Below are 14,865 nucleotides of genomic sequence, written 5' to 3'. Positions count from 1 at the left end.
GGATCGATCAAAATATGCTGTATTTTAGCTCTGTGGAAAAAGGATCGAACAGAAATTGAGATTAGATATATAGGGCTGTGTTTAGAGTCTAGAGATATATCTATTAAGTTATAAATTTAAGGACTTTTTTTGTTAATACTAAATCATGTGAAGTTATCTTGAAAATGATCGAGAAACACCATTCTTTAAGAAAATACACACATTCATTTAACATACTCGCTTAGTTGGAAATTCAGGTCCAGCATCTTATATTTAACTGTAGTTATGATCGTATCAATTAAATTATACAGTAGTATTTAAAAGTACATCAACTATTCTTGGGATCCACCAACATCAACACAGAGTACTTCTAAGATATGAATTATTTAATATATTTTTCGTAATTATATGATGTACTATATGGTTAAAGAAACATTATGAATTCAAGTTATATAACATCCTGAATATTAATAAGAAAAATCATAAAGGATTTCACATATCTATTATAAAATGTAATCAAAATAAATTTTTTAATGTTGTAATATACTAGCTATAAAAGAACCACCACAGAACTACTAAATTTAACAGAAGGAGAGTAAGAAGCTAAGCATAGAAAAGGAAGCTCGGTGCAAGTTTTCCATTCATCTTTGGCATCTATTTATAGCCAAGTGAAAACACTTCAACAGACAAGTTAATAAATGCATGGTACACATTTCTACTCCTATATCCATAGCCAAACTATTTCACATTTGACCACATGGTAAATGGCAATCAACTTATAACACTCCCCTTTGATTGTCATTCTCGTATGGATCATAGACTGCCTCGTTAAAACCTTGACAAAGAAAAACCCAGTGGGATAAAAACTTTGACGAAGGAAAAAGAGTACAATCTCCCCTTGGATGAAAACATCAATCACTGAAGTTTTGCTGCAACATATCCTTGAGTCGACGCATTCCAATGTTACGTCGTAGCTTTGCAAATGTTGAATTCGGTAATGATTTTGTGAATAAGTCTGCAAGGTTGTCACATGATTGAATTTGTTGTACATCAATTTCACCATTCTTTTGAAGCTCATGAGTATAGAAGAATTTTGGTGAAATGTGCTTCGTCCTGTCTCCTTTGATATATCCCTCTTTGAGTTGATCAATGCATGCAGTGTTATCCTCAAACATAATAGTAGGACTTCTCGTGATGTCCGGCAATCCACATGATTCTTGAATGTTCTTGATAATAGATCGCAACCAAACACATTCTCTACTAGCTTCATGAATCGCAATTAGTTCCGAGTGATTTGTTGAGGTTGCCACTGTAGTTTGCTTTGTGGATTTCCAGGAAATGGCTGTACCGCAATATGTGAATACATATCCAGTTTGTGATTTGCCAAAATGAGGATCTGACAGATATCCAGCGTCTGCATATCCAATCAACTGAGATGTCGAATTTTCTGGAAAGAATAACCCGAAATCAATTGTTCCACGAAGATAACGAAATATATGCTTGATCCCATTCCAATGTCTGGCCATCGGAGCAGAGCTAAATCTAGCCAATAAATTTACAGCAAAGGCAATATCCGGCCTTGTATTATTCGCAAGATACATAAGTGCACCAATTGCTCCAAGATATGGGATTTCAGGACCAAGAACCTCTTCATCATCTTCTCGTGGTCGAAATGGATCTTTATCTGGTTCTAAAGATCTTACCACCATTGGAGTAGTCAACGGATGAGATTTATCCATGTAAAATCTGTTCAAGACCTTTTCTGTATATGTAGATTGATGGAGGAAAATTCCTGATGACAAGTGCTCGACTTGTATACCAAGACAATACTTTGTCTTCCCAAGATCTTTCATTTCAAACTCTGTCTTTAGATATATGACAGCTTCATCAACCTCTGTAGCTGTTCCTACAAGATTTAAATCATCCACATATACAGCAATAATCACAAAGCCAGATTGTGATTTTTTGATAAAAACACATGGACAAATTTGATTACTAATATACCCATTCTTTTGTAAATAACGACTAAGTCTGTTATACCACATACGACCAGATTGTTTCAAACCATACAATGATCGTTGAAGTTTAATGGAGTATATATGACGAGGTTTCTTGAACTCATCCATTTTTAATCCTTCTGGGATTTTCATAAAAATCTCACTATCAAGTGATCCATATAGGTATGCAGTAACAACGTCCATTAGACGTGTTTCCAATTTTTCTTTCGATGCCATACCTAATATAAAACGAAAAGTAATTCCATCCATTACTGGCGAGTATGTCTCGTGATAATCAATGCCAGGCCTTTGAGAAAACCCTTGTGCTACAAGTCGGGCTTTATATCTCACAATTTCATTCTTTTCATTTCGTTTTCTTATGAATACCCATTTATTCCCAACAGGGTTCACACCGATTGGTGTTTGGACAACAGGTCCAAATACTTCTCTTTTGCGCAATGAATTTAATTCTGTTTGAATTGCGTCTTTCCATTTTAGCCAGTCTTTTCTTCGACGGCATTCATCCACACTTTGTGGTTCAGGATCAGAATTTATGTCGACATCCAATGCCGCAGAATACACAAATACATCATCGATTATGGCTTTACTTCGATCCCATAATTTCATATCATGCACATAATTTATTGAAATTTCATGATCGTTTAATCCCGAATCTTCAGGGACGGGAATCTCTTCAGGAGATAATACCACTTCAGGGGTATTTGCTTCTTCTGGAGCATGTGCCACTTCAGGGGCAATTTTCTTTGTTTTTCTTTTTCTTGGTGCAACATCCTTTGCACCGACCGGTCTACCACGCTTCAGGCGTGGCTTTGAATCTGTAACCAATTCATTTGTATTTGATTTTTGAATTGGTATATCTATTCTAGCTGGAGTGTTTACTGCAGGTATATGAGATTTTATTACATTTCTAGAATCGTTAAATGCGTCAGGCATTTGGTTTGCGATATTTTGCATATGGATAATTCTTTTAACTTCAAGTTCGCATTGACCGGTACGTGGATCTAGAAAATGTAATCCTGATGCATTCCATGTTATGTCAGGATTAACCTTATTCACATGTTTATCTCCCCCTAAGGGAGGAAACAAAGATTCGTCAAAATGACAATCTGCATATCGTGCAGTAAATAAGTCTCCAGTTAGTGGTTCAAGATATCTAATTATTGATGTCGAATCAAAACCAACGTAGATACCTATTCTTCTTTGAGCTCCCATCTTCGATCTTTGTGGTGGAGCAATAGGTACGTATACAGCACTTCCGAAGATTTTGAAGTGAGAAATATTAGGGATTTGACCAAGTACCAGCTGTAGTGGAGAATGTTGATTATAGGCAGTTGGTCTAATCCTAATAAGATTAGCAGCATGAAGTATTGCATGACCCCAAATAGATGTAGGTAATTTGGCTTTCAATAACAACGGTCTTGCAATGAGTTGAAGTCTTTTGATAAAGGACTCGGCTAACCCATTTTGTGTATGTACATGAGGAACTGGGTGTTCAACAGAAATTCCTACAGACATGCAATAGTCGACAAAAGTTGCAGATGTGAACTCGCCGGCATTATCTAAACGAATTGACTTGATGCAATGGTCTGGGAATTGAGCTCGCAACTTGATTATCTGGGCAAGTAATTTTGCAAAAGCATCATTACGAGTTGAGAGAAGACAAACATGAGACCATCTAGTTGAGGCATCTATTAGTACCATGAAGTACCTAAATGGACCAGATGATGGGTGGATAGGTCCACATATGTCGCCTTGTATCCTTTCTAGAAAACTTGGACTTTCAAGCTTAACTTTAGTAGGAGATGGCCGAGTAATCAGTTTTCCTAAAGAACATGCTGAACATGGAAGGTCATTTTTGGAAAGAACTTTAAGATCTCTAAGAGGATGTCCAGTAGAATTTTCTATAATACGACGCATCATAGAGACTCCAGGATGACCTAATCTTTCATGCCAAAGGGTAAATGATTTTGGATCTATGAGTTTGGAAGCAATGACATTGTGTGACTCAATGGTTCTGATTTTCATCATATATAATCCTGAAGAAAGTGAGTGAAATTTTTCTAAGATTTTCTTGTTGCTAGAATTAGCAGAAGTAATAAGAAGATATTCTTTACCATCCTCAGAAGTGGTTTCGATGTGAAAATTGTTAAATCTGATATCCTTAAAACTAAGGAGATTTCTAGTGGACTTACTAGAAAATAATGCATTTGGAATATGTATGTGTGTACCATTAGGTAAGACGAAACTAGCTTTTCCAAAACCTTCGATTATATTAGATACGCCAGAAATCGTTCCAACTTGAGCTTCGGTTTTGGTTATATGGCTAAAGTATTTTCGATTCTGTAGAATCGTATGAGTTGTACCACAATCAGCAATGCATATATCTTCGGAATCCATTCTTCTCAGTTCCGGCAGGGCTTCGTGCTGATAACGTGTTGTAATATACTAGCTATAAAAGAACCACCACAGAACTACTAAATTTAACAGAAGGAGAGTAAGAAGCTGAGCATAGAAAAGGAAGCTCGGTGCAAGTTTTCCATTCATCTTTGGCATCTATTTATAGCCAAGTGAAAACACTTCAACAGACAAGTTAATAAATGCATGGTACACATTTCTACTCCTATATCCATAGCCAAACTATTTCACATTTGACCACATGGTAAATGGCAATCAACTTATAACATTTAAGAATTTATAACCTTTTTTAGGAAATACTCCGCTACATATATTTGAACACCAATATGTTCCTCTTTGATCAATCGCGGATTGCATTTTACTCATTTTATCAACACCGAGAGCGAGAGAGAAAGCTTTTTGGGATTAATTATTCTTAATGATTTTCCTTTCAGATTTGAATATCTATATGCTCATTCAAATCAATTTTACCCTTCGTGAGCATTTGTAAAATAAAAGAGTACAGTATTTAGTAGCAACGTTCACCTGTATTTTTTTTCCCTTTTCAATTTTAGCGATATAAAAAAATGTAAAGATGAATGAACTCTGCCCTATACTGTTAAAAAGATGAGCTTCGTATCGTATTATCATATTACTTTCTCGGTCTCAAATTAAATATCTCAATTTTAATATTACCTTATTTTGTCAATTGATTTCTTAATTATTTTTAAAAATAATTTACCAAAAAAGCCGGCACCGAGACAATAATAATCATTTCTTCCTCTCTTCTTTAGTTTTTTTAAAAAAGTAAAGCAACTCAGTCACTGAAGCACGCTCAGTCGTCCCCGCCATTGAATTGAAAACACAAAACCCTAGGGAAGAAGAGAAGAGTCGAAGATGCCTCGGGAGATCATAACGTTACAAGTGGGACAATGCGGGAACCAGATCGGTATGGAGTTCTGGAAACAGCTCTGTCTCGAACACGGCATCAGCAAAGACGGCATTCTCGAAGATTTCGCTACTCAGGTCCTCTAACGCTTGCTTCAATACAATCATTTCAACTTTAATTTAGTGCAATTGCAAGTCTCATCGTTTTTCATTTCGTTTATCTAGGTCTGTTTAGTTGACTATTTGTTCAAATTGTTAGAAATCTAGCTTTAGTACTTGTTGCTGTAGGATTAGGTATATTGTGTAGTGAAATGTTTTCGGTTTACGTGTTCGATGAGAATGTGGCTTGTAGTTTTCAGCTATTCGGATTATTAAGTTGTTGTTCTGTTTAGGTTAGTTATTAGTGACAGGGAACTAATTAACAAATTTGAGGACGAATGTTGAATTTACCTTGAAATAATTTTGTTTTGAATGTATTGTTTTAGATTAGTTTATATGTGCGTAGACGAGTTCATTTGTTGTTGTCTTGACTGGTATTGAGCTTGAAATTATGTTGAGATTCAGCTTACTAGATAATTTAAAGCAAGTTCGTTGGGTGTCAAGCTTAAATTGGGGTACCACTTGCGCTATGCTAAAGTCTGTAGATATTAGGTTTGAGCGTTGTTGTTGACTGATATTTATTTACGACAGTCATGTGAGTGGGTTTTCTGTAGAAATTTACTTGTTCAATTGTTACTCTACTTACTAAGTGTGAATATTTGGTTTTAACTTCTTGAATGTGAATTTAAAATGCTTTAGGGAGGTGATAGAAAGGATGTATTTTTCTATCAAGCTGATGATCAACACTACATACCGAGGGCTTTGCTTATGGATTTGGAGCCTAGGGTGATCAATGGAATTCAAACTGGTGATTATCGAAATCTATTTAATCATGAGAATCTATTTATGTCAAAAGAGGGAGGAGGTGCAGGCAACAATTGGGCTAGCGGATATCATCAGGTTAATTTTATTGTTTTTTTTGTTGGTGTTGTCAATACTGATTATTATTTGTATTTTTTTTAAGTAAGAGTTTCAGAACAAGTATTAAGTGATGCAACCTTGGAGGTTTGTCAGTTGGTCCCTTGCTTTACAAAGTCTTGGAGTTTATAGAGATCTGCATGCGCAATACTGTTCATGTTTTTATGCAGCTTTGTTATTTGTGCAGGGTAAAAGTGTTGAAGAGGATTTGATGGACATGATTGACAGAGAGGCAGATGGAAGTGATAGCCTTGAAGGTTTCGTTTTGTGCCATTCAATTGCTGGTGGAACAGGCTCAGGTTTTGACAGCTTACCCTTTTCTACAAATGCAAATAATTAAAAATTCTTTAGCAGCTTAGTACTTTACAGGTCTTCCTTGCCTTAGGCAATTTCATTTTGACATACAGAATTATAGTAATGAAAGCTTTGCTTTTAATCTGTAATGATCATCAAATGTATCCTAAATGAGCACGACTTCTGTAAATTTAGCCTATCTGTTATATGCACATGTTTTCTTGAAATGTTTGCATGATTAGTTTTGTTCCTTACTTTGGAATGACTTTAATATATGTTAATCAATAGTTCATGCTTTCCAGGAATGGGTTCTTATCTTTTGGAGACTCTGAATGATCGCTATAGTAAGAAACTGGTACAGACATATAGCGTGTTTCCCAACCAGAATGAGATAAGTGACGTGGTGGTCCAGCCATACAACTCCCTTTTGACACTCAAGCGGCTTACACTGAATGCTGATTGCGTAGTTGTTCTTGATAATACTGCACTTAATAGGATTGCCGTGGAACGCCTTCATATTCCAAATCCTTCCGTCTCCCAGACCAATTCTTTAGTGTCTACTGTAATGTCAGCAAGCACTACTACTTTGCGTTATCCTGGATACATGAACAATGACTTAGTTGGTCTTCTTGCTTCTTTGATTCCAACACCAAGATGCCATTTTCTAATGACAGGATATACACCTCTAACTGTAGAACGTCAGGTAAGATGTTATCTAGTTTTGCATAAGCAATTTTTTTGGCGTAAGCTTTCATTGTGAAGTTTTTCATAAAGAGGACATAAAATCTTGTGTGGTGCAGCATCTGAGTGCACAACCTTCAAATTGAAACCTATAGATTCCATTTTATGTCTTAATGACAAAATAAATGAAGGCTAAAGATGCTTTAGTTTTTCAATGAAACTACAGCACAAACATTAAGATCTAGGATTTGGTGACGGTCTCTGTAATATTATAGCTAGTAAGAACAGAGAAAAATGGACACAATTTAAGTGGGAGAACTCTGATCTATAAGTACCTAAAAATTCTTTGATCTAGATATAATACGGGATTAACATAAGTAGATGCTAGTTGACTAGTCAATCAAAGCTAGGCAGAGTATGAACTTGACCTGATATTGCTTCTTTCTTTGGGTTTATACAAGGGGAGGGGAGTAAGGATTCAAATCTATGACCTTACAACCCAACCTTTCTTTGTCCTTGAAGTAATCAGATCAATATCCCCTATATGCCTAATCAAAGGAATCTGCTTTTGGCAGGCGAATATGATTCGTAAAACCACTGTTCTAGATGTGATGAGAAGACTTCTTCAGGCAAGATATACATTATCTATTGATTTTTTTTTCTAGTACTTCTAGTATAAGAGTATGACAATGTTCCCTTTTGCAGACAAAGAACATCATGGTTTCTTCAAATGCACGAACAAAAGAAGCTAGTCAGGCAAAATACATATCTATACTAAACATTATCCAGGGAGAAGTTGATCCAACTCAGGTAATTATAGTAATGTTCATTTTAAATGTTTTTAAGCTGCACTTTGGCCTTTTGGAATGTTTATTCAAAGCTGAATTGAAATTTAGGATTCTGTACTATAGATTAAGTTGATTCGGATGCCTCATTTTACATTGGCTTAATAGGACCCGACCAGGTTTCTCTGGGTCTTGCATAATTGAAGCGGGTCAAACCTTTGTGAAGCCCTGGTTTGTTAGTACTTAATAAATATCAAGATTTTTGAATTGCATATGATGTGATGACTCATTACTTTTTAGTTCCTATTACTTCATGAATATTGATGTTTTTATTTCATGGTCCACAAATTTTTCCTAGATATTATATACAACTAGAGGATTATATAAATTGTAATGTATAAAAATACAACTAATATCTTATATATTAATGTCATGGGCACCATACATAAGCCATATACCATTCTGCCATATTGTTGTAAAAGGCCCTCAAACGCCAGTAGCAGTCATGTATGTGTCTATGCTACACTACTGCAGGAATTAGCTCTAGTTTTCTGTAACTCCTTTGTAGAATGGGGTTTAACACATAATGTTTTCTATATCATTATAAGTAGGTATGCCTATGGAAGCATATTTAATATGTGAAACAATCTACTGTTAGTGTGCTATACATAGTTTTGCCAACTTTAATAAGTTGATCATTGCTGTTATTAAGTTAAAAAAGGCCGCAACAAGATGATCCAAGTTAATTAGAGATTACTGCATGATTGCTTCTTAGCAATTAGTTTCCCCTTATCTATAAAATCTTGAGATTTCTAAGAAAGTGGGGGTATGTTTGAGATCTTGCTATTAAGACCTTATTACACTCTCACCGGATGTTTGCTGAGAAGTTATATGAAGCTGCATTCTAACAATGTAACACTTGTGGTGTTTCACTCAGGTTCATGATAGTCTACAAAGAATTCGTGAGAGAAAGCTTGTTAATTTTATCGAATGGGGACCTGCAAGCATTCAGGCATGCTTCATATACTCCCTATACTTTATCACCATCTTGTTTTGTTAAAAGATTATAAAATGTGATCACCTTTGAGTTGTTTTTCCGTTCCTTTTGGCAGGTTGCTTTATCTAGAAAGTCTCCTTATGTTCAAACTGCCCATAGGGTAAGAACTTATCTGAATATAACTTCTTTGATCATTTCATTTGGTTGTTACTATTACCTTGTGTACCATATGATAGACTCAGTACTCCCTGTTGCCGCTTATTCCACTACTACATTTGAAATTAAGTAAATGATCCAATAATCTTGTTTTCATGCCCTTTAGGTAAGTGGCCTTATGCTAGCAAGTTATACTGGTATCCGGCATCTATTTAGCAAGTGTTTGAGTCAGTATTCACTACTGAGAAAGAGGCAGGCCTTCCTTGACAAATACAGGAGTTTTCCATTGTTCGATGTAAGTTGCTTCATTACTATTGTTAGCTTTCTTTTGTTCTACCTCATTCAGTTTTATAAAAAAATGCAAGTTATACAGCTGTTCTGATAGTTCACCTACACGGCAAAACTCTTGCATATGCTCTAGGCATTATAAGTGTTAATTTCTGCCCACCCCCCTTCTGTATGCGACTTGAACACTGGATTAGTGAGTGGATTGCCACCCCATGAGCTATATTTCGTCAGTTATGCATTTGTTTTGTCACCAGTACTCTTATATTTCTTTTGCATTAAATGTTGGGACCTCTGATTGGATTTTTAGTCATCCTTAAGCGTTGAGCAACAAAATTATTTTCTTTCTGCTTCTTGCTTTGCAATAATATACCTGTAAAACTTTTAAAGATCCCTGTCTCTGTCCACTGTCCTGCTTTGACAAATACTTAATGTTTGTACGTTTTATAATCTGTTCAAATTTTCATATGTGAAACTTGGGCAGGACAATGATCTTTCAGAATTTGATGAATCCAGAGACATAATTGAGAGCTTAGTTGATGAATACAAGGCTTGTGAGTCCCCTGATTACATCAAATGGGGAATGGAGGTATATATCCTGCTTGTCTGATCTCCTCTATGTTTCTATATATAATTTTTGTTTGGCATTTTACTATTGAATTTGTTGCAACTCTTTGCAGGATCCCGACCACATCTTAACCGGAGAAGGGAATGCTACAGGATCTGTGGATCCAAGGGATCCAAGTTTAGCAATGTAAATTATGTGAATTTTAGATTTTTATTTTGAGGTCTCTTATTATTTTCTCACTGGAGTTGACGCATATGTGTATAACACATCTATATGTGGTACTCACATTTCCTCGTGTAAAATACTACCAGCAGTTTCCTATGGTTCATCCATCGTGTACTGATAGTTGTGAGGTTTTTAATAGATCAAACACTGGTATTTCATGAAAATAATTTGTTAAATTTCTTATGTTCCATTAGATTTCAATATAATACTGGTTGTTGTACATGCTAAATTAATTGGAAATGTATTATGTTTAAATGAGAAAAGAGAATTTTACAGCAGAAACGTTTTGTACTAGTGTGCTTAATAAAAAAGTATTCTATTGTGCTTTTTAAATCTCCAAGCCCATCTTAAATATGTATATAAGAGTATAAGAGCATCTCCAAGGGGCTCTCTAAATGAGATCTTAACTTCAAATTTAAAGAGCAATGCAAGAATTAGAGCTCCAATGGGCTCCTAGAAGCTCTTTAAAAAGTTAAGAGTTTAACATCTCTCCTCTCTTTTAAAGAGCATGTAAGAGCTCTTAACTTCTTTTTCATGAATATAATATTGGTTTCCCTCCAACTTTACTCCCAACAATTCTCTCTTTTTACTTTTCTCTCTCTTTTATATGAATAAAATATGAATAAGGAGCAAGTATAAAGAGGAGCATTGGAGTTGAAATCTTTTTCAATGTCTTAACTCACTAGGTTCCAAATATTATATTATATTTTGAAGAGTGACTTAAGAGTGAACAAGGGCATGAGGTTTCAAAGACACTCTTGAAATTTTTAATTTTTATGATATCAATTTTTAGGTACCGTTTGAAAATTATGTGAATTCTAATTTGTTAATTTTATGGTTCAAGCATTGTCTTAGTGCGTTTGTCTCTGAATAAGTTTGGTGTGCCCTGCATATGGAGACATGCTAATGTTTAGTTTCGGATATCTTGTGTTCGACGTGCGCGCCTGCATTTTTGACATCCACGCCTGTTTGGAGTAAAATTTTAAAAATTGCTATCTTTCTTACAGATGTTATTTAATTTTTAATTTTAATTTTATAATAATATATATGGCTATCTATAAAACTAACTTATAATAATTTTTAATTATATACTCTCTCCGTTTCTATATGTTAGTCGCTTTGACTTTGTGCACGTAATTTGAGGTGTACAAACAACATATTTTTACGTATTATTTTTAAAAAAATAATTTTTTGAATAAAAGTTTAACACATATTTTTATTCAGAAAAAGAAATTTTGAAAAATAATATGTATAGATAAGTTTTTTTACATCTCAAAATACGTGAAAAAAGTCAAAGCGACTAACATAAAGGAACGGAGGGAGTATTAGTTTTTAAATCCAATAAATTATTAAGTATTAATATATTTATCTAACCGAACAAATGAAAATTAATATTTATTTATAAAAAAGTTATTATCCATCATTAACAAGTATTTATTTTTTTAATTAAGCTGGAATATCCTGAGTTCTGAGTCTTGTGACTCAATTTTATTGGTAAATGCTATAAAGCATCTAAAGTATTCTTCCTCAAATTCGAAATGATATTTTATATTTTTATTGTCAGTGTATCTAAATATAAGTAATATATATAATAATATAATTCAAAGTGTAAAATAAATATTATCTTATACATATATGATTTTTAGTTTAAACGAGTCAATTCCGATAAAAAGGTCAAAATGAATTTGAAACCAGGTAGCACCAGCTTTGTCAGTGTTACCAGCTACCGGGTACTGGTGTGCACATCCCGCTTGTCAAATTCAATAATGAAAAAAGCAAAGCAAAACCCAGGGTCAAATCCGTAAAAATAAAACAACAAGAAGTGGGTCCCTTACCATTTGTGTGACCGGGTACCGGTAATGGCAAATCCCCAACAATTATTAATACACAGCACAAAGCTGAAGGCAAACCTTCTCTCATACATATAGCAGTCACCGATCTATTTGTTCGCCGGAGAGAGATCGAAAAACTTATATATATACCATCACAATGGCATATGCTTACAGGATTTCGATATTTGCTCTTATCTTCGCCATCGTTTTGTTGCCTTGTGCTCTGGCTCAGTCCTCCGCCCCTGCGCCTGCTCCTACTAGCGATGGTACTCTCTCTCTCTCTCTCTCTCTCGCTCGCTCGCTATTTCTCTCCCTCTCTCTCTCTCTCTCCGTCTCCCTACGCACATTGTGTGTTATTTTATGCTGCATCCTAGATCTGGTGTTTTGTTATCTCGCTGGATTGCGTCTCTTTGCTTCACTTGTGTTAATTGTATATACATACGCATTTCGGTGTTTACTAATTGAGTTTGACATTATCGAAAGGTTCCAGTTTTAGTCAATAAGGTGCTATATCAGGCTTAGGTTGTGTGTTGTTGCAGTGGATTTGCCAAATTTTTGCTTTGCTTCGTAATTTTTCATTAGCCTCACCAGTTTTTGTTTATCATTGTTTTTATTCATCTCTCGTGATTTAAAATGCATTGCCTCGTGAACAAAAAGGTTACTATTTGGGAGAATTTGAGCAGTTGAGCCCCCTCAACTGCCGAAATTGCAGTGCCTTAGCTAGTCGAATGTAAAATGTTTAGTGTTCTTTGTATAAGTGAGACAAAGAAGTAAAGATTGGTCTGTTGGTTAGATGTAGACCAAAAGCAGTATTCTAAACCTCATATGAGACCTTAGATGTAGTTTGCTAATGTACTCGAAATATATCATTCTCAAGAATATTTAGCAAATTTATTCACCACTACATGGCTGCGATTGGCGAGTTTCAGAATAACAGAATTTACAGGAAAACTGATTTCATTTGAAGAAATCAAAGAGAGATCACGTAACTACGGAAGAATTGCTGACAAGTTGGGGAATCACATAGAATGATACAGAAGTTAGCTAGAGAGAGAAATGTAGTACAATTTGGAGAGAGCTGGAAAAATAGTGTAGAAGATACTGGTAGGAATATTCATCATTTTTGTTATGTTTAATTTCTTGGTTACGACTATGGAGGATGTGCGACTCTGCTTAGGCATTTTAATTTCTTTTAAATATACTAGTATTAGTGCACTCCGCTGAAAGTGGATTTTGGTTATTGATAAAGAGTATAATTGTTTTAAGCACATCTACTCCACTTTGCCTGGGAGATTTATGATGTCTTACTACATTTTTATTAAATGCTTTGCTATATTATAGCGCCATGTGGAAAGGAGAACTGCACGAAACAATAATATTATTTTTTTTGAGCTATTCTATGAATACTCTTCCTGTAGTTTCTACTTTCTACATTTATTATCCACCTGTTCTGGTGTTCTCATAAATGTCCAAGTGCAGAGTATATGAAGAATGAAACATAACTGTGAATCTGTGATCAAGTTAAATGTAGTTTTCAGTGGCAAATCAGATGTTTACAGGCTTACCAACTTTTATGTAATGGTGACTTCATTATGTCTTTTTCTCAGGAACTTCTGTTGATCAAGGGGTGGCATACCTGCTGATGCTTCTGGCACTAGTGCTTACATATCTCATTCATCCGCTGGATGCATCTTACAACTTTCTTTGATCGATCTTGGGAGTTTTTCCTTATAATTTTTCCGATAAAATATGTCAAATGTCTGTCATTGTGACAGTTATCTAGTTTATTAGGAGTTCGTGTTATCCCGGTAGATTATTTTGCCGCCAGTGTGAACCATTTTTTCCATTAAATTGTCTGTTTACATTTGTGCACTGTGGTTCTTTTCCAGTTCTGCTGGTATGATTTCACAATGTAATATTTTACAAGGATGACTAAGACATGCATCAAGTTTTGAACTGCAGCTAGTAGCATGGTACTCCAATCTCCATCCCATTTGTCCATTGACAAGCATCCACAATTTTGGCTGTTACCACATATAAGCTCAACTATTAACATATTTACAACTTAATTTACCTTAATATGGCGTAATAAAGTGGATGTGTGGGAAACATATAATGAAGTGGATGTGATAAAGTGGCTTATCATGAATGACAGACTACAGTTATTGCTTTTCTTGCTAAGCCATAATGGTAACATGTAATACTTTTTTTTATTATTAACTTACTTTTCTTTATCTTTATGGTTAAAATCATCCAGACTGATAACTAGTTATATGACAAATAATGATACTACTTTTTTTAATCCATCTGTAATAAAATTAACTTTGGTTGGTCAAAAGGACCTTTAAACTTCTTTCTAGAATTATCCTTTTAGGTGTATGTTAAATACAGGTACCACTTACCAGCTGTGTTGATTTTCAAACTGCTTTCCTAGTAGTATTACATTTCAGCTTATCTGCTGCTATTCTTAGAGCATTGCTATTCTTAGAGCATCTCCAACGGTGCTCCTAAATCATTCCTTAAACAATAATATAAAATGTGGCTCCTAGTAAGTTAATACACTAGAAAACGTGAAAACTCCAATGCTACTCTTTATACTTGGCTCCTTACTCACATTTTGTATTTATTTTATATAAATGAGAGGAAAAAGTTAACTAAAAGAGAGATAAGATTGAAGAGAAATTAATATAATATTGAGTTAAGAGCTACTAGATGCTCTTTAAAAGAAAGGAGAGAGAGTAGGCTC

The 14,865-nt window shown here is 34.8% G+C and overlaps 2 protein-coding genes across 2 annotated transcripts; both read left to right on the top strand.

Moving 5' to 3' along the window:
- Positions 1-5,159: 5,159 nt before the first annotated feature.
- Positions 5,160-10,463, top strand: LOC108209606 (tubulin gamma-1 chain). Its single transcript, XM_017380598.2, has 11 exons — positions 5,160-5,417; positions 6,078-6,278; positions 6,484-6,595; positions 6,893-7,293; positions 7,847-7,900; positions 7,977-8,081; positions 8,994-9,068; positions 9,169-9,213; positions 9,376-9,504; positions 9,979-10,083; positions 10,175-10,463. The coding sequence occupies exons 1-11, from the start codon at positions 5,289-5,291 to the stop codon at positions 10,250-10,252; spliced, it is 1,434 nt and encodes a 477-aa protein (XP_017236087.1). The 5' UTR covers positions 5,160-5,288; the 3' UTR covers positions 10,253-10,463.
- A 1,727-nt stretch (positions 10,464-12,190) lies between these two features.
- Positions 12,191-14,080, top strand: LOC108209607 (arabinogalactan protein 41). The gene is made up of 2 exons (XM_017380599.2): positions 12,191-12,385; positions 13,727-14,080. The coding sequence occupies exons 1-2, from the start codon at positions 12,277-12,279 to the stop codon at positions 13,825-13,827; spliced, it is 210 nt and encodes a 69-aa protein (XP_017236088.1). The 5' UTR covers positions 12,191-12,276; the 3' UTR covers positions 13,828-14,080.
- Positions 14,081-14,865: the final 785 nt, after the last annotated feature.

This window comes from Daucus carota, chromosome 2, assembly GCF_001625215.2.
Source record: "Daucus carota subsp. sativus chromosome 2, DH1 v3.0, whole genome shotgun sequence".
In the NCBI taxonomy this organism is placed as follows: domain Eukaryota; kingdom Viridiplantae; phylum Streptophyta; class Magnoliopsida; order Apiales; family Apiaceae; genus Daucus; species Daucus carota.
This window is presented reverse-complemented; position numbering and strand designations above follow the sequence as displayed.